The sequence below is a fragment of the Physella acuta genome, unplaced genomic scaffold (assembly GCF_028476545.2).
Source record: "Physella acuta isolate Inbredline_101_S28 unplaced genomic scaffold, ASM2847654v3 ptg000416l, whole genome shotgun sequence".
NCBI lineage: Eukaryota > Metazoa > Mollusca > Gastropoda > Physidae > Physella > Physella acuta.
In genome coordinates, this window is record NW_026731935.1 from 392,698 (window position 1) to 417,500 (window position 24,803).

The 24,803-nt window shown below is 35.1% G+C and overlaps 2 protein-coding genes and 1 pseudogene across 2 annotated transcripts in view; 1 reads left to right on the forward strand and 2 right to left on the reverse strand.

Moving 5' to 3' along the window:
- Positions 1–1,431, reverse strand: part of LOC131942645 (uncharacterized) — a 32,253-nt gene extending 30,822 nt beyond the window's left edge. The window contains exon 1 of the mRNA XM_059302543.1: positions 1,369–1,431. The gene's annotated coding sequence lies outside the window, so the exon portion shown is untranslated. The remainder of the gene's footprint in view (positions 1–1,368) is intronic.
- A 3,065-nt stretch (positions 1,432–4,496) lies between these two features.
- The window catches only part of LOC131942634 (uncharacterized), a 22,651-nt gene continuing 2,344 nt past the window's right edge, over positions 4,497–24,803 (reverse strand). Inside the window, exon 2 of the mRNA XM_059302528.1 lies at positions 4,497–6,445. Within this exon, the coding sequence (XP_059158511.1) occupies positions 6,176–6,445 (270 nt within the window). The 3' untranslated portion in view covers positions 4,497–6,175. The remainder of the gene's footprint in view (positions 6,446–24,803) is intronic.
- On the forward strand, positions 13,458–14,935 carry LOC131942635 (maspardin-like; annotated as a pseudogene).

The following is a 24,803-nucleotide window of genomic DNA, read 5'->3' on the forward strand; positions in this document are numbered from 1 at the left end:
GAACAGGATATAGAACTCTGATCTGATGATCATCCTATGACGATGGCCATGTCTGAATAACGAAAGGGACGATAAACACACATTAAGCATTAATTTTATGGTTAAGCGGCTATGCTTAGATCGGCAATATTGTCGCCAAATATGAGACCTTGCCATATAATTATGCCGTATATTATCTATGATAAAACCTTAGTTTAGCGTCGGTTATTATTCCGGAGTAGTATAGCAGTAAAAAAAAAATGGCAAAGTCTGTCACACAGTTCCGGAATTCACCGGAAGTATAGTAAACCATATTTTATTTGGCGCCATCTTTTATCTTTAATACTGAACAATTAAAATTTGGATAGATTTTTTTTTATTGCGTGTTAAATACTGCTTTATTAATAATTTTGTATAACTAGTTATTTTTAAGTGTTTCAGATAAATATTTCTGCAACCTAACATTGTTCATCAGGGTTCGTACGCAGTCTGGAAAAAGTCTTGAATTTAGAAAAGTGAATTTCACTTCAGACTTTAAAAGGTCGGGACGGGTCTACACTGTGGTATGACGTTCTTCACGGGATCGCAAAAGAAACCAGATTTCTCAGTTACTACGTCAATAGGGGGGGGGGGGTAGAGACCTGGGTTTTTTTTTTTTTTTTGTTGCGTGACTGACCGTGTAAATGTGTTACAAGTATTTACAATTGTTATTTGATGAAAGAATGATCGGCCATACAAATCTTGACCTCTTTTTTTTACCCGCTATTGTTTCTTAGGTTTCTGAAATAGCAGATAGGCAGTCATATCAACAAATTATGAGGGAAGCTGTAAGTGGTAGTCTACGTATAATTTAACTACCTGTATTTTCAATTCACTCTTCAAACTGTTTTTGAAAACTTAGCAAAAGCTGACGATTAGGACTAACCCAACCCTCCTTGTAACTAAGGTCACTGATATCTAAACTTGTATTAACTCACAGTGACCCCAAGTATGTAGTTGGTGCTGTTTGGCTGGGGAGGGGGAATAAAAGTTACGGTACAGTTCATGCTATGACCTCACAGTAATGAAAACATTAATTTACTACAATCGACTTTCACTTTATATTTCAATGGTCAAATAAACCATGGTTTACCGTAACTTTAGTTACCGAAACTCAACAAACATCACCCGATAATTTCCGACGTCAAACTAAGGTTTTACCTTATCTATAATGACTAGCTTTACACAGTTTTCTATCCAATAACTAAACGCTAACTAGGCTTAAACGTTCAAGTGGATCTATCATTACTAGCGATTTCATTATCGTGTATATGGCTAATGAGAAGTACCACCCCGTTTGTCAATTATACATAGTAAACAAAGGCTAAATAGATCTTTCTCTGACTATACCCAGAACAACGGCGTACATAGGTCTTCACGCCACGTCCGGTGCTGTTCGAGTGATCATGACGTCATGTGATCCTAGTTTTTAAGTTACACCAAGAAAAATCTAAAAGTAAAATTATTTTTTTTGCAAGGTTTTGTTTTACTTGCTTCCTCTTACACGCTTTTATTTCATGTGTTTCTTCGTGCTTTCTTTTTCCTGTTTTTTGTCGTCCGTCATGGATCGAAATTGGCGAGGGAAATTTCAACCACTTCTAACTGGCCAATTTCTTTCAAACTTGATGGCAAGATCCGATGGCAATGCAATGTGGCATACAATTTCACTTACTGGATGATTAATATATTTTTAAAGAGTTAATTAAAATTTCTTATATAAAATGCTATTTACCACACTATTATTATATTATACGCACATTGTTCGTATTTATTTAGTGCGAATTTTTTTTAAAGTCATGCCTGTAAGGTTTGAATATTCGATGTAATCAATAAAAATAAAAATCTTTTTAAAAAATTTGGCAAGCTATAAAATTATATTTATATTTTTAAAAATTAAAGCTGTTTGGGAACCATCGGTTACACTAATTTTCAAATTTTGTATCCAATATAAGCCGCTGAAAAATCCATTTAGAATTATTGCATCAATGCAAATATTTAAAATCACGCCCTTAACCTCTCCTCAAAGTCATGGTAAAACTATAAAAGTCAGAACAATTGTTTTTCATCATTAAAATACACAATAGTGATCAATGGTGTATAGCGTAGTATTGTATTTACATCAAATGATATAACATCCCCTATCACTACATCACCCGGACTCTACTACAGAGGCGTAGCGACCCTTCCCGGCGCCCGGGGACAAACTTTCAATTTGGCGCCCCCCTCGGGAGCAAATTTTCTATTTGCACCCCCCATCAAACTTTCGATTTGCAACCCCCCCTCCCTCAAACTTTCGATTTGTTGCACCCCCCCCCCCCACCTCAAACAATCTATAATTCAAAAATGCAGCTAAAATGACATTTTAATTTGTTTTTACAACCCATTTTTTTACAACCCCCCTCCCCCCCCCCCATCGCTACGCCTCTGCTCTACTAATCTGCTTACTACTTTTATATAACTAGTAATTATTTGTTTGAATATTTCTAGCCTGAATAAAACCCGAAGTCATTTTGCACTTATTCTATAAAAGTTATAAAATATTTCATTTTGGTTGTAAAATATGGCTTCTGGCAACAACGATTTGAACCAGCTTTGAAGCTGGTTCAAAATGAAATAATTTATTTTATTAAAATTGTTGAAGTATTGAAAAAAGTATTAAAAACGTATCACAGAAACGTACAGAAGTTTAATATATTGTTAGTTATAAACTATTATTTAAGTTAAAATTATAGTTTTAAAACAGTCTCACTAGGCCACAATGACATCAAATAAACATGGACGAACGCAGGTCTCTGAATAGTGACTCAGCCTTATTTTGGTAACAGAAAAAAAACCACAATTCTTACCTGTAGAGGTTTCAGGTTTTTATTGACATAATTGTTATATAGATGAGAATGGAATGTTAAAAATGGAACTCTGCTTACATCTGTCTTGCCTCCAAATACCACCAGCTTACCATAGGACTTAACTCGACCTAGCATTACCATACACCCGACTTACCTGCACATAATATCAACTTACACCTTACCTAGCTGCACATAATATCAACTTACACCTGACTTACCTGCGCATAACTTCAACTTACACCTGACTTACCTGCACATAATATCAACTTACACCTGACTTACCTGCACATAATATCAACTTACACCTGACTTAGCTGCACATAATATCAACTTACACCTGACTTAGCTGCACATAATATCAACTTACACCTGACTTAGCTGCACATAATATCAACTTACACCTGACTTAGCTGCACATAATATCAACTTACACCTGACTTAGCTGCACATAATATCAACTTACACCTGACTTAGCTGCACATAATATCAACTTACACCTGACTTAGCTGCACATAATATCAACTTACACCTGACTTAGCTGCACATAATATCAACTTACACCTGACTTAGCTGCACATAATATCAACTTACACCTGACTTACCTGCACATAATATCAGATTACATCTGATACCAACCTCTTACGTCTGGCCGCATATTTTAAAATTGGTTTCTTGATACTTACTCAGGCTGTTGTGTGCCGTACTTCAGAAGTGTTCAGTCTAAGGTTGAAAGTTACTATAAGTCTATAAGTCTACAATATATTGTTTAAAATTATGGTGTACAATTGCTAAAGATTGTGTTTTCTAATGTTGATAATTATTGTGTTCGGTGTATTTTGAAAATTTCAACTGATTTACCTATTGTTGCTAGTTGACTGTGTTAGAATACATAATCGAGTGGATTAGCCTACAACAATGAGTGGATTAGCCTACAACAATAAGTGGATTAGCCTACAATAATGAGTGGATTAGCCAACAACAATGCGTGGATTAGCCTACAACAATGCGTGGATTAGCCTACAACAATGCGTGGATTAGCCTACAACAATGCGTGGATTAGCCTACAATAATGCGTTGATTAGCCTACAATAATGCGTTAATTAGCCTACAACAATGCGTGGATTAGCCTAGAACAATGCGTGGATTAGCCTAGAATAATGCGTTGATTAGCCTACAACAATGCGTGGATAAGCCTAGAACAATGCGTTGATTAGCCTAGAATAATGCGTTGATTAGCCTACAACAATGCGTGGATTAGCCTAGAACAATGCGTGGATTAGCCTAGAATAATGCGTTGATTAGCCTACAACAATGCGTGGATTAGCCGAGAATAATGCGTTGATTAGCCTACAACAATGCGTGGATAAGCCTAGAACAATGCGTTGATTAGCCTAGAATAATGCGTTGATTAGCCTACAACAATGCGTGGATTAGCCTAGAACAATGCGTGGATTAGCCTAGAATAATGCGTTGATTAGCCTACAACAATGCGTGGATTAGCCGAGAATAATGCGTTGATTAGCCTACAACAATGCGTTGATTAGCCTACCAAACGTGCATGATCCACCCATTCGCTCGTTGCTCATCTAACACGAGCGAATGGAACGATCACGTTAGATTAGTAGACAGCATGAAGTAATAGGAAACCAATTTATTTATGTTCCAATTTGATCTCAATTATAACATGTTTCTTGATCTGGCTTGACCACGTGGAGGCATTGACCATAGGTGGCTTGACCACACCGAGAGTATAAAAGCTATGGTGGTTTGTGTTGATCTATTGTGTCTGACTAAGGTGGTTTGTGTTGATCTATTGTGTCTGGTGGTTTGTGTTGATCTATTGTGTCAGTGTGTTTGTGTTGATCTATTGTGTCTGACTAAGGTGGTTTGTGTTGATCTATTGTGTCTGGTGGTTTGTGTTGATCTATTGTGTCAGTGTGTTTGTGTTGATCTATTGTGTCTGACTAAGGTGGTTTGTGTTGATCTATTGTGTCTGGTGGTTTGTGTTGATCTATTGTGTCTGGTGGTTTGTGTTGATCTATTGTGTCTGGTGGTTTGTGTTGATCTATTGTGTCTGGTGGTTTGTGTTGATCTATTGTGTCTGGTGGTTTGTTTTGATATATTGTGTCTGACTATGGTGGTTTGTGTTGATCTATTGTGTCTGGTGGTTTGTGTTGATCTATTGTGTCTGGTGGTTTGTGTTGATCTATTGTGTCTGGTGGTTTGTGTTGATCTATTGTGTCTGGTGGTTTGTGTTGATCTATTGTGTCTGGTGGTTTGTGTTGATCTATTGTGTCTGATGGTTTGTGTTGATCTATTGTGTCTGTGGGTTTGTGTTGATCTATTGTGTCTGGTGGTTTGTGTTGATCTATTGTGTCTGACTATGGTGGTTTGTGTTGATCTATTGTGTCTGGTTGTTTGTGTTGATCTATTGTGTCTGGTTGTTTGTGTTGATCTATTGTGTCAGTGTGTTTGTGTTGATCTATTGTGTCTGTGGGTTTGTGTTAATAGATTGTGTCTGGTGGTTTGTGTTGATCTATTGTGTCTGGTGGTTTGTGTTGATCTATTGTGTCTGGTTGTTTGTGTTGATCTATTGTGTCTGACTATGGTGGTTTGTGTTGATCTATTGTGTCTGGTGGTTTGTGTTGATCTATTGTGTCTGATGGTTTGTGTTGATCTATTGTGTCTAGTGGTTTGTGTTGATCTATTGTTTCTGGTGGTTTGTGTTGATCTATTGTGTAAGTGGGTTTGTGTTGATCTATTGTGTCTGTGGGTTTGTGTTGATCTATTGTGTCTGGTGGTTTGTGTTGATCTATTGTGTCTGGTGGTTTGTGTTGATCTATTGTGTCTGATGGTTTGTGTTGATCTATTGTGTCTGTGGGTTTGTGTTGATCTATTGTGTCTGGTGGTTTGTGTTGATCTATTGTGTCTGATGGTTTGTGTTGATCTATTGTGTCTGGTGGTTTGTGTTGATCTATTGTGTCTGACTATGGTGGTTTGTCTTGATCTATTGTGTCTGACTATGGTGGTTTGTGTTGATCTATTGTGTCTGACTATGGTGGTTTGTGTTGATCTATTGTGTCTGGTGGTTTGTGTTGATCTATTGTGTCTGTGGGTTTGTGTTGATCTATTATGTCTGGTTGTTTGTGTTATCTATTGTGTCTGACTATGGTGGTATGTGTTGATCTATTGTGTCTGACTATGGTGGTTTGTGTTGATCAATTGTGTCTGACTATGATGGTTTGTGTTGATCTATTGTGTCTGGTTGTTTGTGTCTGAGAGAATTTTCAAACACAATAGTTGTAGACGTTCTAGTAACTGAAGTTCCCTCCTAGGGTCTTTAGACAGATGTTCCCTCTGACGGGCTGTAGACTGATGTTCCCTCTGACGGGCTGTAGACTGATGTTCCCACTGACGGGCTGTAGACTGATGTTCCCTCTGACGGGCTGTGGACTGATGTTCCCTCCGACGGGCTGTAGACTGATGTTCCCTCTGACGGGCTGTAGACTGATGTTCCCTCTGACGGGCTGTAGACTGATGTTCCCTCTGACGGGCTGTAGACTGAAGGTCCATCTAAGATGCTGAAATCAACGTTTATGCAATCAATCTAGTGATACATGTCATGGATACATCATGAATGAATTATGGATCCAATGAATGCCTGAATGTTGCTACCTGTGATACACGTCATGGATACATCATGAATGAACTAAGGATCCAACGAATGCCTGAATGTTGCTACCTGTCTAAGCTCTCTACTGTCTCCTGGCACCTCTAAATTTTCCCAGCTCTGGCCAAACCTCCAGCCTCACATTTTCCCAGCTCTGTCCAAACCCCCAGCCTAACATTTTCCCAGCTCTGTCCAAACCCCCAGCCTCACATTTTCCCAGCTCTGTCCAAACCTCCAGCCTCACATTTTCCCAGCTCTGTCCAAAACCCCCAGCCTCACATTTTCCCAGCTCTGTCCAAACCCCCAGCCTAACATTTTCCCAGCTCTGTCCAAACCCCCAGCCTAACATTTTCCCAGCTCTGTCCAAACCCCCAGCCTAACATTTTCCCAGCTCTGTCCAAACCTCCAGCCTCACATTTTCCCAGCTCTGTCCAAACCCCCAGCCTAACATTTTCCCAGCTCTGTCCAAACCCCCAGCCTAACATTTTCCCAGCTCTGTCCAAACCTCCAGCCTCACAATTTTTCTCAACTCGGATGTGCTCAACTAAACCCATAATTACCTGGCACGATGAGATGACAATTTAAAATCGGTTGACGACGCAAAGATGTAATTAACTTTATAATTGTAACATATATTTGTATTTATATTATCTCAAAAGTCACCATGTGGTTCCATAACGTTTCATCTATTCGGAGACCTGTTGCGGCACTTCGTTGTGCCACCCCCTCCCCCCCCCCCCGCCCTACGGTCCGCATCCCCAGCCCTCACTACGCCTCTGTTTGGCCTAATGTTTATGTCCTCTAATGATGTTAGCTCAAGCTCCTATTATTTCTGCTGATCTAGGGATCCACTAACACAAATAGGACACCCATCGCCTACTAAATAAACACACAATACATAGCCACTAGCAGAAATAAACGATTGATTGTAATCTCCATCCTCCACCCAAGTGTTTTAAATTAATTTTGTAATAACTTTATTATATGGCTGGTTCAGCGCTTTGGTATACACTGTAGGAAAAAAAAGGTATACACTGTAGGAAAAAAAAGGTATACACTGTAGGAAAAAAAAGGTATACACTGTAGGAAAAAAAAGGTATACACTGTAGGAAAAAAAAGGTATACACTGTAGGAAAAAAAAGGTATACACTGTAGGAAAAAAGGTATACACTGTAGGAAAAAAGGTATACACTGTAGGGAAAAATGGGTATACACTATAGGAAAAAAAGGTATACACTGTAGGAAAAAAAGGTATACACTGTAGGAAAAAAGGTATACACTGTAGGAAAAAAAGGTATACACTATAGGAAAAAAAAAGGTATACACTGTAGGAAAAAAAGTATACACTGTAGGAAAAAAAAGGTATACACTGTAGGAAAAAAAGTATACACTGTAGGAAAAAAAAGGTATACACTGTAGGAAAAAAAAGGTATACACTGTAGGAAAAAAAAAGGTATACACTGTAGGAAAAAAGCTATGCCAACAGTGTTTGGTCTGGCCTGGTCTAGACGTAAGAAGTTGTACTTGCTAACCTGCACGAGTTCGGTCCCTATACGGTACGCGGTTCTTACTGAAAACCCATAACGTCAAAAGTAGGTGGTGGTGCAGCGCACTCAACGATGTGGCAAAATAGAGTTTCTTAGAAATGAATTGATTTGAACTTCTGTCGTTCCCTTAAGTAGATAAGTTCATTGTATGTAATTCCCTTAAGATTTTATTTTAAGTTCAAGCATTTTTACGGAATTGGTTTTAAAATCTTGAAAAGAAATTACTTGTATTAAAGCGTTTTGTGTAACTGTAAAATAAGGAAAAAGATAGTGGGTGGCGCGCTTTTTCGCCAATGTAAATGGGAAGGATTTACATCGGAACGGTGATGAGATAAATCGTTTAACACTTAGAATATAAACCAATTGTATTAAAGCGTAATGTACAATTTTTGGAGGTACCGAACCCTAACAGTTTCACATGCGCCTTCACCGAACCCTTCTTAATAGTTCTATTGAGACATACTTATCGAACCTCTTGGGTTCGATCGAAATCATGTTAAGAACCACTGTTTCAAACTCTTTTGATTTCTTCTTTTTTTTTATTCGTTCCGGTTTCCTAAGAGAACCTTCGTCAACTCGCTTGATTTTTACGAAGATAGAACCCTAATAATCCAGCTTCCCCCATCTCTACTTCAAACGATTTCCTTCAGGACTTTTTTTTATCTACTCCTCTTTCCCCGTGGTGTAAACAAATTAGCACTTGCTACATACTGCCTTCTAAACTCAGATCAGATAATTTTTTTTCCCTGACATTACTAATCTTTTGTAAAAGGAAAACGTATCTTAAGGGGAATTTAATTAGCGTCGAGTAAAGTTTTAAGCAACAAAAATCATACACCGTAATTATTAAACCTTTTCCGGACTGTCGGACACACGCTTACACACGCTTACACACATACGCACACAAATACATAAATACATATATATACATATGTATATATATGTATTATTTAAATATATTTACACACACACACACACTCACACACACACACACACACACACACATATATATATATATATATATATATATATATATATATATATATATATATATATATATATATATGTATGTATAGGGCCTACTGGATATATATATATATATATATATATATGTATATATGTATATATATATAGGGCCTACTGGATATATATATATATATATATATATATATATATATATATATATATATATATATAAATAAATAAATAAATAAATAAATAAGTAAATATATATATATATATATATATATATATATATATATATATATATATATATATATATATATATATATATATATATATAATGTATATAATATATATATATATATATATATATAATGTATATAATTATATATATATAATATATATATATATATATATATATATATATATATACGGATGGGGGTGACAAATTGAAAGTTCGTCCCGGGCGCCGGGAGGGTTTGCTACGTCTCTGATGTCATCCCCTTAAGATTTAATTTTAAGTTCTATGCCTGTCGATCACAAAGTAATAAAAGTAAATTGAATGCCACTAGTCACGTTGAATTTCAGGTCATGTCGAGACACGTTACATTAACGCACACCACAGGCCGACCTGTTTCTTACAGGTGCTAATTTATGTGACGAGTTTTAAGACCTCGCTTACATAGCCTTACTGCTGAGCCAGCTAAGATACGGTTCCTGTTTTGGTTGTACCTTTTATCTTAGCCAGTTAACAATTTACTTAACTGACTGATTATCAAACTAATTATATATATATATATATATATATATATATATATATATATATATATATATATATATATATATATATATATATATATATATCAGGGGCGGAACTACAGTGCCGCCAGACCCCGCAATGAGGGGGGGGGGGGGGGCACGCCATTTAGAGGTTAGTGCCGACCATAATAAATTTGTTATAGTTAAAAAAATAATTTTCTTGCATTTTTGACTTGACGGTAAAAGCTTTTGTAAATAACAAACAGATCTACTAGAGTAGAGATGTTATACAGTAGCTAACACATGCTGTTGCGTAAAAAAATATATATGCCTGAGCTGTAGTGTGAAAGATAGGCAAACGTTCAAAACACTTCCATACTTATGTCCCTTTTTACTTTCTCGTATATACGTAGTATAGAGAAAGTATTGTAATCGTGCAAAAAAAAAAGAATCGAGATTTTTACAAATCTCGACATTTTACACCTCACTGATACGGAAAAACATAATTTTGCAATCTTGTCCGTATGTCAGTGTGTCTGTGTGTGTGTCTCTGTGTGTGTGTGTGTGTGTGTGTGTAAACACGATTCCTTGAGTACCGTTACAGCTAGGTTGATGAAATTTCAAATATAAGTATTTTATCAAAATCGTAGATCCGTATCAACTTTTGAGCGATTTCCGATAACCGGAATTGGTACTTTTTCTCCTTTGAATTTTTCAAAAGCCTATAACTTGAGTACTATTTCAGATAGATAAATGAAATTTCACATGTAAGTCAAAAATCTAATTCTCTACCTTCTGTCAAATTTTGAGTAATTTCCGTTGACGGGAAGTACTAATTTACGCTATTTCAGATTTCTCAAAAACGCATCTAAATTTATAAAGTACTAATAATATTCCGCACCATTATGAACATCTTTATTCGGCGTTCGCTTGGTGTGCAATACTTTTTTCTATGAGATTCTATTTTATTTCAAAAAGTTTATGTATTTAAAATGGATTAAAAAAAAATTCATAAAAAACGTTTTAATAACAAGCTTTTATGTAATGCTGCACTAAAAAGTAGAAAATAAATTATAGACTACTATTTAAATAACTATAAAGAAAAGCGTGGGTGTCTTCCTTAACATTAGTAAAGGTATCCAATAGATACTAAAGTGACCCACGCTTTTCTTTATAGTTATTTAAATAGTAGTCTATAATTTATTTTCTACTTTTTAGTGCAGCATTACATAAAAGCTTGTTATTAAAACGTTTTTTATGAATTTTTTTTTTCAGTACTTTACATGTTTTATCTACAATAGAGTTACATGACTAAAAACCATTGCGCGCCTACTGAATATCACGTTCAGTAGGCGCGCAATGGTTTTTGAACGCAGCCATTACGTGGTCGTGATGGCGCAGCTATTGATGACGCGTGTGGTGTGGTTGGCTAGACATGCCTACTAATTCGGTCCAAATTTTAATTAATTCATAAAAAATCAATTAGGCATCCAATTAAGTCAAATTTAGTTTCAGATTGCATTGTCTTCATGTCTTGACCCACGTACCAACTGTGAATCGTGTCGGTCAAGTAGAACTGTCCGAATTTTCACTCCTGCGTTTCCGTCTAGACTGACGACAGACTGTCGACAGACAGAGGAAGTGAGTTAAATAAAAGCTTGTAAAAAAATTCATAAAAAACGTTTTAATAACAAGCTTTTATGTAATGATGCACTAAAAAGTAGAAAATAAATTATAGACTACTATTTAAATAACTATAAAGAAAAGCGTGGGTCACTTTAGTATCTATTGGATACCTTTACTAATGTTAAGGAAGACACCCACGCTTTTCTTTATAGTTATTTAAATAGTAGTCTATAATTTATTTTCTACTTTTTAGTGCATCATTACATAAAAGCTTGTTATTAAAACGTTTTTTATGAATTTTTTTTTCAGTACTTTACATGTTTTATCTACAATAGAGTTACATGACTAAAAACCATTGCGCGCCTACTGAATATCACGTTCAGTAGGCGCGCAATGGTTTTTGAACGCAGCCATTACGTGGTCGTGATGGCGCAGCTATTGATGACGCGTGTGGTGTGGTTGGCTAGACATGCCTACTAATTCGGTCCAAATTTTAATTAATTCATAAAAAATCAATTAGGCATCCAATTAAGTCAAATTTAGTTTCAGATTGCATTGTCTTCATGTCTTGACCCACGTGCCAACTGTGAATCGTGTCGGTCAAGTAGAACTGTCCGAATTTTCACTCCTGCGTTTCCGTCTAGACAGACAGACAGACTGTCGAGGAAGTGAGTTAAATAAAAGCTTGTAAAAATCATAACTAGGCCTATATCCCGAGTTCCCATCCCCTGTTGTTTTATATAAGAATATTCGAGAAAGTTTAGGGGAGATCACTCCTGGTTTATTTTTTAAATAGTTAAATAGGGGTGCTCGTAAGCTCCTTTTTAATATATTTGTATTAAACAAATTTAAAAGCAATTACTTCTCTTAATTATTATTTTTAAAAAAAATACATACTAAAGAATGACAGCATGAAAAGGAAATATATTTGAAACAAATAATATAAATACAAAAAAGAAAACAAAATAAAATAAATAAACATAACACGAGAAACAGTGGCGGAACTAGAAAAAAAGGGCCACCCCGCAAAAAAATTTTTTTAGGCCCCCCCATATATATATATATATATATATATATATATATATATATATATATATATATATATATATATATATGCAATCACATAATACGAACATAGGATACTCATTGTTGTCCTGTTCTAGATTTGAAAAACATTAATAAAAAAAAAATTCAACATCATGTCATGTGTGTAAGTGCATTAGCGTGTTTTGTGAGAATCAGTTTTAATTTATTTTTGATAGAAGCCCTTTTATCATTCTGTCGGTCAAAATAATATAAAATATGAAAGCTTTGTATAAGTAATGGTGTCTCGTGTTATGTTTATTTTTATGTTTTTTTCTTGTAGTTATATTATTAATGTTTAAAATATTATTAATTTAATACATTTTAATACATTTCCCTTTTATAAAATATCATTCTTTAGTAATTACTTATAAAAAAAATAATAATTAAGAGAAGTAATTGCTTTTTAATTTGTTTAGTACAAATCTATTAAAAGGAGCTTATGATCACCCCTATTTGACTATTTTTAAAAAAAGGGAAATAAGTCATGGAAGTGGTTTGAACATTTGCTTATCTTTGATAAGTTTAATTGTAGGAGAAAGACTCGGCTTTCAAAGTTGTTTAAAAACAAAGGGAAAAAGAAGAAACAAGAGCGTGGGGTGGTGTCTATAGAATAAATATAATCCAACCGCAGCTACGGTAATTTTTTTACAAAACAACCATCAAGTCAAAAATGAAAGAAAATTTACTTTTTTTAACTATTAAAAAATGTATTATGGTCGGCTCTGGGCCCCTAAATGGCGTGGGCCCCCCCGCATTGCGGGGTCTGGCGGCACTGTAGTTCCGCCCCTGACGAGAAACCATTACACATACAAAGCTTTCACGTGTTATTTTCTTTTTTTTTCCGGCATAAATTAGAGGGTAGCGGTTCGCCGCCCCCCCCCCCCCCCCCCCTGGAGATGCCTGGAAGAAACTCTGATCACTAGACTAGATTCTTGACTAGATCTAGGTCTAGAATTCTACATCTACATACTGCTGTGCAGTAATGAATCTAATTGAGTGTCAACATTGAGAACTTACGCTTACTTTAGTATAGAGTATATTGATAATGGGTGAGATAGCAAGATCTCCTGAGTATTTGAGTTTCAGAAGTAGCATTCCTCAAAGAAAAATTATTGTTGACGATGATAATAGTAAAGAATGGACGCTTTATGAATCTAGTCCAAAGACAGTAAAAAGTCCTTTAATATGTTTTCCACCAGCAAGTGGAACAGCAGATGATTATTTCCGTCAAATCCTTGGATTGTCTGGGTTATAGTCATAGCAGTTGAATATCCCATATATTGGACCATGAAAGAATTTATTGAAGGATTCAGAAAGCTTTTGGACCATATAGTATTTGATAAGGTTCATATCTTTGGAGCATCACTTGGAGGATTCTTAGCCCAAAAATGTGCGGAACACAGTGCTAGATCTCCTCGAGTGGCATCATTAATTCTATGCAATGCTTTTTATGATACTACAATATTCCAGCAAACAAACTCTGCCCCAACATTCTGGATGATGCCTGCAGTATACCTCAAGAAAATGGTGATGGGGAGCTTTGAAAGAAAAACTTCAGATTCTGATATTGTTGACTCCATTGATTTTATGGTGTAAAAGCTAGATGGTATGTTTTAACCAGCTATAGCATCTAGGTTAACCTTGAACTGTATGAACTGCTATGTTGAACCACAACTATAGCATCTAGGTTAACCTTGAACTGTATGAACTGCTATGTTGAACCACAACTATAGCATCTAGGTTAACCTTGAACTGTATGAACTGATATGTTGAACCACAACTATAGCATCTAGGTTAACCTTGAACTGTATGAACTGATATGTTGAACCACAACTATAGCATCTAGGTTAACCTTGAACTGTATGAACTGATATGTTGAACCACAACTATAGCATCTAGGTTAACCTTGAACTGTATGAACTGATATGTTGAACCACAAGCTATAGCATCTAGGTTAACCTTGAACTGTATGAACTGCTATGTTGAACCACAAAAGCTTAGAGATGTGGATATAACATTAATGGGTGTTTTTGATGAATGTGCCTTGTCAGCCAGTGTAAGAGATGAAATGTGTAAATGTTACCCAGAAGCCAAAAGGGCACATTTAAAAAATGGTGGAAACTTCCCATATCTTAGCAAGAGTTCAGATGTTAATGTTTTTCTTCAGATTCACCTTAGAAAGTTTGACCTTGGCCCATTAGGAGCCAGAGAGCTGACAGAGAGTGAACTTTCAATATTAACTGAGGCAGATGCAGGCTTAGCACAATCCTAGTTTCAACAAATATTTTACTCTATTTTTTATTTGTAAAACAATCTGTGTTAAAGCTGGAAGAATTTACTTATGTAGGAAAGTAATTTCACAGCATTTGTACCTTGCAAAAATAAATCTTGTGTTTAGTTTCTAATCCTTCTGATACTTTCAACCAATTTTGTTATGGCCCTTATTATAAAAGTTACTCAGTATTATTTAAATCGCTTTGAAAATTAAACTTATCATTTATGTTGTACTATACATATAAATGTACTAAACATTTTCTAATCTTTGCAGTTAAGGAAACGGTACTGATGTTAGCAAACAAAAATAAATAAATTGTATGTGTTTAACATCATTCCTCCTGATATTTCATGTGCAACCCTAAGATTCAGTGGCGTAGCGAGGTCGCGTGTCACCCGGTGCGGCACTTAATGGTGTCACCCCCCCCCCCCCAGAGGCTTAGCTTAGCGACCCTTCCCTGGGACAAACTTTCGATTTGCACCCCCCCCCCCCCCTCATACTTTCGATTTGCACCCCCCCCTCAAGTTTTTCTCTATATATTTTGCTTTTTTTGCATTGGTGTCACCCCCTTAAATTCTGCAATCCTAATTTCAATAGATTTTTATACTTTGTAGTGTTATGAATTTTATGAGATTTATTGATCCATTTGTATTGATTTTTAATTTTATCATGCAGAAATCATTTAAGATTTGTATTTGATGACAATTGTAAAAAAAGAAAAAAGTCTGACTGCATTTACTGTGTACAAAAATTATTTTTGTGTCATCCACTGTTGCTCTCTACGCTTGTCTTTCCTAAATGTATCTTCAGTTTTTAATTTTAACCTGGGGACAAGCCATGCACACAGCAAGGTGTATGGTGTGTCTGGGCTTTGAACATGGCTGTTTATTTTCACTTAGATATGAAAGATGTTACATAAATTAGTCTTCAAAAGAGAATCACATCTTAATTGTACCTTAAAACAGGTATCTTTTACTTCACCTTCATTTTTTTAACTTCATATTTCTGATTTGTCATGATTCATGTCAATTTAGGTTAATAAAAATGCCATTCCCCATGGTCAAACTTAAGAGTAACTACTAATTACATAATTATTTGAATTAAAAAAAAATTAACTATTTCAAAATCTAATAAAATAAAATAAAATAAATAAATAATTCAAAACAGACTAATGCACTCACACACATGACATGTTGTAATTTGTTTAAATTGAAAAAAATAAAAGAAGTTTTTTTATTTCAAAACCCGATCGGGCCAGAAATGAGTATCCAATGTTGTGTGTATATATATATATATATATATTATATATATATATATATATATATATATATATATATATATATATATATATATATATATATATATATATATAAACAATGGTACTTCGAGTTTAATTCGCTCCATAACATCCCTCGTATGACAAAACAATTCTCTCCTTTGAAATTAATTGAAACGCAACTAATCCGTTCTGATTTATACAGTGTATTTATCTTCATGGCTTACAATGTATATTTATCAGAGAGAGAGAGATAGATAGATAGATAAATATACATATATATATATATATATATATATATATATATATATATATATATATATATATATATATATCGTTGTTCTCGGTCGCAAAATGTCTATATAAAAAAAATCTGTTTTTACATAAATCAAAAGCCATTATGATTCCCCCATAATGCTTGAAAATATCATAGAATTCTGGTGAATGATTATCGAGATATAATCATCTGAACAAACCGGCTATTATTTCTAGCACTAAAAATCTTGGCGAAAAACGAATATCGCGATTTCTGTCAGTTTACTTTTGATCAGCAACACAGTCGCTTGGTGCAATCGCACAATTTTATACCACAGCAATCAAAGTATTTATAAGGATATAAGATTAATCATGTTAAACTTTTATATATTACCATTTATCGTTGTAAAGAATAATAAACAAAGGGTATGTGTTTAATATTTCCTTATTCCACTATTCCAGTTAGATTTTCGAGAACCAAACTGATTTGTTCACATTTTTTTAGGCCAACACAATGCTTGAAACTAGATCTAGATCTAGAGATAGATTTAGACAATTTTAGGCTAACACAATGCTTTGAAACTAGATCTAGAGATCAATTTGGACATTCTAGAGTCCAATTTAGGCAATATTATTCGTATCGAATTTTTACAAACTTATGCAATAAATATAATTATTTTTCTTTTGATTATTACTAGCTTTAGATTGACGGTTTATCTTTGTGTTAAGAAATAATTTATATGATAGTTAAAAATGTTTGGCCTACATGTTAAGCGACAAAATAAACTACCTGGAACTTAAATTTAAATGAAAAACGGTAATTAGCATGCTATAATGATGATTATTACATGTTTACATTTAAGATCAAAGTTCAAATTATTTAATAAGATGATCTGAAATTGTATTTACAGATGCTACCATACAGCAGAGGGAGAAGGCTGCTTCAACAAAGCTTGCAATCTCAAGCTGTCAAGCAACACAATTATAAAATCTCAGCAGTCACACAATGTTCTCGTCTGACTTACCAACAAAAGAACAGTTTAATCAGACAAGCCTATTTTAACACACCAGTCTTATCAAACAAGTGACCAGTCTCTCTTAACTGACCAGTCTTATTAAACAAGTGACCAATATCTCTCAACAGACCAGTATTACCATATAACAGTCCAGCCTCTCTCAACACACCCGTCTTACCATACAACAGACCAACCTCTCTCAACTGACCAGCAGGGGCGGAGCTACAGTGCCGGCCAGACCCCGCAATGCGGGGGGGGGGGGGCACGCCATTTAGGGGCCCAGAGCCGACCATAATAAAAAAATTTATAGTTAAAAAAAAAGTAAATTTTCTTTAATTTTTGACTTCTTGTTTGTTTTGTGTAAAAAAAATTTACTGTAGCTGCGGTTGGATTATCTTTATTCTATAGACACCACCCCACGCTATTGTATATTATTTTTCCCTTTGTTTTTAAACCACTGTGAAACCGAGTCTTTCTCCTACAATTAAACTTATTAAATATAAGCAAATGTTCAAACCACTTCCATGACTTATTTCCCTTTTTTTAAATAGTCAAATAGTGGTGCCCATAAGCTCCTTTTAATACATTTGTACTAAACAAATTAAAAAGCATTTACTACTCTTAATTATTATTTTTTATAAAGTAATTACTAAATAATGACATTGTATAAAAAGGAAATGTATTAAATCAATAATATTTAAAAAGTTAATAATATAAATACAAAAAAAACACAAAAATAAACATAGCACAAGACACCATTACTTATACAAAGCTTTCATGTTTTATATTATTTTGAACGACTGGATGTTGTTACGAGGGCTTCTATCAAAAATTAACTAAAACTGATTTTCACAAATACACTAATGCTCTTACACATGGCATGATGTTGACATTTTTTAATTGATGTTTTTCAAATCCCGAACAGGCCAACAATGAGTACCATATGTTCGTATTTTGTGATTGTATATATATATATATATATATATATATATATATATATATATATATATATATATATATATATATATATATATATATATATATATATATATTGGGGGGCCTAAAAAAGTTTTTTGCAGGGTGGCCCTTTTTTTCTAGTTCCGCCACTGCTGACCAGTCTTACCATACAACAGACCAACCTCTCTCAACTGACCAGTCTTACCATACAACAGACCAACCTCTCTCAACTGACCAGTCTTACCATACAACAGACCAACCTCTCTCAACTGACCAGTCTTACCATACAACAGACCAACCTCTCTCAACTGACCAGTCTTAACATACAACAGACCAACCTCTCTCAACTGACCAGTCTTACCATACAACAGACCAACCTCTCTCAACTGACCAGTCTTACCATACAACAGACCAACCTCTCTCAACTGACCAGTCTTAACATACAACAGACCAACCTCTCTCAACTGACCAGTCTTACCCTACAACAGACCAGTCTCTCTCAACTGACCAGTCTTACCCTACAACAGATCAACCTCTCTCAACTGACCAGTCTTACCATACAACAGACCAACCTCTCTCAACACACCAGTCTTACATTGCAACAGACCAGTCTCTCTCAACACACCAGTCTTACATTGCAACAGACCAGTCTCTCTCAACACACCCGTCTTATTAAACAAGTGACCTGCCTCTTTCAACTAACCAGTCTTACCATACAACAGACCAGTCTGTCCTTTCGAGAATTCAATGCGTCAGACACTGCAATACAACCCTGATGCTACTATCTACTTCAAAGTGAAATAGCAGATAGTTAGCAATATATAAACTTGGGTCGCAACATTAAGATTCCCTGGCCCCTGACCATTTGTACAAGAGCAGAAGAAAGATTAAAGCTGTCAAATATGAGCACCAAAAGAACGTCATAAATACACATTTATAACAATCGTTAAAAACATTTTATCCACTTTAATATAATGTGACTTTTTAAAAGGAATACATAAAAACTAAACACATATTTGTTTAGCGCAATTTCCATACTGACAATTGCGTTTAATAATGCGTCATTTCTGGATGGATGGATGGATGGATGGATGGATGGATGGATGGATGGATGGATGGATGGATGTGTGTCCGCAGCTTTAAGTCGTATCTCCTCCTCAACGAAGCAATATCGAGGACTAGTTCCAAAAGCAAACATGTTAAGCAAGCTCTGAGGATGATTGTGGGCCAAAAAAATTCCCGGAATTCCTTCTTGGATTTCCCGGAAAAGCCAAAAAACCTCGGAAAAAATGTAGTTTTTGGCCCATATCTCGGCAACCAGACCACTTAGCGACTTGAAACATATACCAATCGATTCCTGCCATAATTTAGAACAATATTGCCGAAGAAAGTGTTCAAAAATATCCTTTCGTTTGGTCACAAAAAATTAATTAAGAATTTTTAAACTGAGCATCGTGTAGGCCTAGGATGATATTTTTAATTTAAACTGAGCATCGTGTAGGTTTTTAGCGCAAAAAAATATCCTTTCGTTCGGTCACAAAAAAATTAAAAATTGTTATGGATAACATAAGGAAATTGCGCTTAAATTGTCACTACACTTTTTATTAACTTGTTTTTAATTTGGTTGCATGTTTCTTTAATGCCCATTAAAAAAACCCATAAGTAATTATTAATTAAAGCCATACTTAAACACCTCTGCTAAAAATCATCTCATAATGTAGAATAAACTCAAATAATAAAAATATGGGCACAAAATTATATTCTGGATATTATTAGGTGTTAATGATAACTTAAAAACATAAACATAACGAAATCATGTTCCTTGCACAAAACGAACGAATGTGGCTGAGACCGAAATTCTCGGCTGAAAAGTCTGCGCGCGCACATAGACATTTTTTCAGCTAGTTTTGGACCGAGCAAAACGACTATCTTTAAAACCTGCTATAATTTTGTAAATATTAACAAAAATCATTTTAAAATGCTACAGTATAGAATTTTTAATTAGAGCGATTAAGACTGGAATAATCAGTTTTTTTGTCTCCCCAGTAAAATTTACATTTTCGGAGTTGGATGGTTTGCGATCAAATATTTGTAGGCAATTATTAGAGGACATTTTTTTTTTATCAAAGTGGGCTTTAAAAATATACCAAACCAAAATTAATAAATATTCACTAATAATTAATACTTGTTAAAGAAAAAGCTTAACGTGATATCTGCACCAATAAAAGCAAAGTATGTCATCAATACCACGCGTTGCGTCGTGTGCATGATGTGCAGAAAATGCCGTTAATTTCAAGGTCACGTTAGAGATTTCGTTGTCTCATTTCCTCCGGCCTAGACATGTTTATAGCTGACACAAGCAGGCTTAGCTAGGCCGGAACAAAGAACAGATTTTATACAGTCTGCAGTCAAAACATCTGGTGACAAAGTTCAAAGTTAAACAGTTTGATTGGTCGTACTTAGTTCAAATATTTGATATCAATTATCCTTATCTAGTCGGTAAACGATGTTCTAAATTAATATTTCTAAGGGAAAATCTAATTTAAAGTCGAACAACGAAAAGCAAAGAGCAAAACGTATTTCTAAATTAGCTGAACGAAATCCCGTTTTTGTTCAACGATTGCACACTTAGCTAATGATCACACTTTAGTTCAACGATTGCATACTTCGCTAATGATCACACTTTAGTTCAACGATTGCACTCTTAGCTAATGATCACACTTTAGTTCAACGATTGCACACTTAGCTAATGATCACACTTGAGTTCAACGATTGCACACTTAGCTAATGATCACAATTGAGTTCAAAAATTACACAATTCTCCAATGAGCCAATACAATCTAATCCATACATTGGCAAAGACTTTATGGCAAACTTTTACATTTAAATGATTTAATTCCTACATTGCTAACTTGCAGTGATAATAGTGACCATTCATTTATGACGTCTACATAAATTTGGAAGTTTAGACCCATCCCCCCCTCCACGTCTACGCGCGTCATTTCCGACCCCCCCCCCTCCCTCCTCATATGGACGTCCACAAAAACTAAGTAAATCTCTCAAACCATGCTGCCTAATTACTTATTCAGTAACATGTAATGTGTACCTTGCTATGCTATTGATTGCTTATTTAATTTAGGAATTTGATATTGTCGGTAACATCTCTAAAAAATATAAAAGTAGAGTCCAGAAAGTGTTGAAAAAATTAACCATATTATAAACGACTTAGTACAAATTAGGCCCTATATGTTAAGCGCTTGGTTTATTTTAACGTTTTTTTTTGTTGCTTTTTTTTTTGCCATACCAAGCAGAAACTTCAATGTATTAAAAATTATTTTTTAATTTAATCGAATTTTTTCTGCACTCCAGAATGCCTTATAATATAACAATCTTAATATTTGTAAGTAGTGGCCTCCTCGGGTTCACGACCTCAATCTGTTTACTTCTCGTTTAATACCAAAAAATTACTCAGTGCAAAGCGCGTCAGCGTTGTGCAAAGTCTGTAAAATGTCTAGTAAAGTTAATGTTAGACTTTCGTAAGTCTAGAAAAGTAAATGTTAGACTTTCGTAAGTCTAGAAAAGTAAATGTTAGACTTTCGTAAGTCTAGAAAAGTAAATGTTAGACTTTCGTAAGTCTAGAAAAGTAAATGTTAGACTTTCGTAAGTCTAGAAAAGTAAATGTTAGACTTTCGTAAGTCTAGAAAAGTAAATGTTAGACTTTCGTAAGTCTAGAAAAACACTATTATTCGGGCTGGGTTTTTTAATAGAAATTTAATTTTAAAAATAAAACTTTCCACGATATCCGTTAGTCTTCAGTGTGTAAACTTACCGTTTGCAAGCAGAGTTTTTTCCAGGCATCTCCGAAAATTTTTTCCCGCTCCTTCCCCCCCCCCCCCCCGAACGAAATGAAATTTATATAATTTATATAGAAAATATATACTTTTAACAGTGTCCGCCCCCCCGAAGAAAGTTTACCGCCCCCCCCCCCCCCGAAAATTTCAAGTGCCCCCCCCCCCCCCGGAGAAAAAAAGTCTGGAAGAAACACTGTTTGCATGTGCTAAGACTATCTAAAATTGTTCTTTTTTGAAAGAGTGATGCTGCGTAGCTCTCAATTTTACACACTATTTTTCCTAAAGGTAGTAAGCAGAGGTTACATACATATTATTATTTGGTTGCACGATCTATTTGGGGCCTAATTGTTTTTAATCTTATGTTTCAGTTCTTTGAAATGTTTAAAGATAAACTTGAAACACCTTGAATTTTTTTAGAAAATCGCCGCGGTCTATTCTCCCCCCCCCCCCCCACCCCACTTCCAGCTTGTAAAAAAAATGCCGCTTTTATTCTTAGGCGGGCGGTATAGAGTTACATCTGATACATTTAGCCGTTGAGCTGATGTCTTTTTTTTTTAAATAAGAGAACTGCCGATTTAATTCAAACATTTTCTGCGTTTTTTAAATATATATATAACATGTGGACGTCCACATTGACCCGACCCCCACCCCTCCTCACCCACCCACCGGACTCCCTTATCTACCATGATACTAGACTACAACACACCTTTTCACCCATCTTGATACTAGACTACAACATTCCATTTCATCCACCTTGATACTAGACTACAACACACCTTTTCACCCATCTTGATACTAGACTACAACATTCCATTTCATCCACCTTGATACTAGACTACAACATTCCATTTCATCCACCTTGATACTAGACTACAACATTCCATTTCATCCACCTTGATACTAGACTACAACACACCTTTTCACCCATCTTTATACTAGACTACAACATTCCATTTCATCCACCTTGATACCAGACTACAACATTCCATTTCATCCACCATGATACTAAATTAAAACATACCTTTTCATCCACCAAGATACTAGACTACAACATTCCATTTCATCCACCATGATACTAAATTAAAACATACCATTTCATCCACCATGATACTAAACTACAACATACCTATGATCCAACATGATACTAAATTGGTGGTAGAGGGTGTCTGTTCATAAACCTCCTTGGCATAACAACCCCCCCCCCTCCAGGTCCCCGAGAAAAAACCCCTGGGGATGTGATTAATGAATTGTATATCAATACTGTATCTAAATAGAGACATTTTTATGAGGATATTATGCATTTATTATGTCTTAGACATTTCTTGTAGAAAAAGTAAGAAAAATAAACTCGGGATATAGACAATATTTTCAAACCATTTTTAATTACTTTAACTTTTAAAAATAGAATTAGAATGTCGTAGAAAATAGAATCACGTAGAAAAAAGAATTGCGCACCAAGTGAACGCCAAACAAAAATGTGTATAATAGTGCGGAATATTATTTGTACTTTATAAATTCACATGCGTTTGTTTGAGGAAACGGAAATAGCGTAAATTACTACTTCCGGTCAACGGAAATTACTCAAAATTTGATAGAAAGTAGAGAATTGGAGAATTAGATCTTTTACTTACATGTGAAATTGCAGTTATCTATCTGCAATAGTACTCGAGTTATAGGCTTTTGAAAAATTGAAAGTAGAATAAGTCCCACTTCCGGTTATCGGAAATCCCTGAAAAGTTGATACAGAACTACAAATTTGATATAAATAGTTATATATGAAATTTTATCAACCTAGCTGTAACACACATACAGACAAGATTGCAAAACTATGTTTTTCAGACTCAGAGTGGTGTAAAACGTCGATTTTTTTTTTTTGCAAGATTACAATACTTTCTCTATACTTCGTATTCGAGAAAGTAAAAAAAAAAATTACTCATCTTTTTGGGGTTGACAATTTTTTAACGAAGTTGCAAGGGGGTTAATGCCACATTATATTTTATAACCCTCTGCAGCTTTCCACTTGAAATTTTCGGGGGAGGTGGGGGCAGGACAGTGTTTAAAATATAAATTTTTCTAATATAAATTCTATTTCTCTCGGGGGGGGGGGGGGCGGAGAGATGCCTGGAAGAAACTGTGCAATTAATATAATGTAGCGTTAAAGTAATCAAAATACTCGGGTGTCGTCGGATGCTGAGACAGAAGCAGATCGCCCATGTCGGAAAGTCTTCACAGGAGGTTAGGATCAAAAGCGGGGCAGATCTGATGGCCATTTGATGGCGGCTAACTAAACTTAACTGTAGAGAAACACGGTAACAGTCGTGCCAGCCACAAGTGATAAGTACAACGGCAATGCAGTTGAAAGACCCCAAGTAAAGAAAAATACGCTGAAAAATATGTTAAAAAAAATAACAAAGCTTACCCGTTCATTTAAGCCCGATAGTTTTTTAACTTTTATTTCAAGTTTTATGTTTGTAAGTTTCTAATTTAAACCTGAAAAGTTATGGAAATGCCTAGAATTATTTGGAGAAATTCGGTTATACTCTCGTCCGTTAATGCCGTCATACTTTTTAGCTGACACCTTTGATCCCCATAAAGTTCTTATAGCTTCCCCCCCCCTCCACACACACACACACACACACACACACACACACACACACC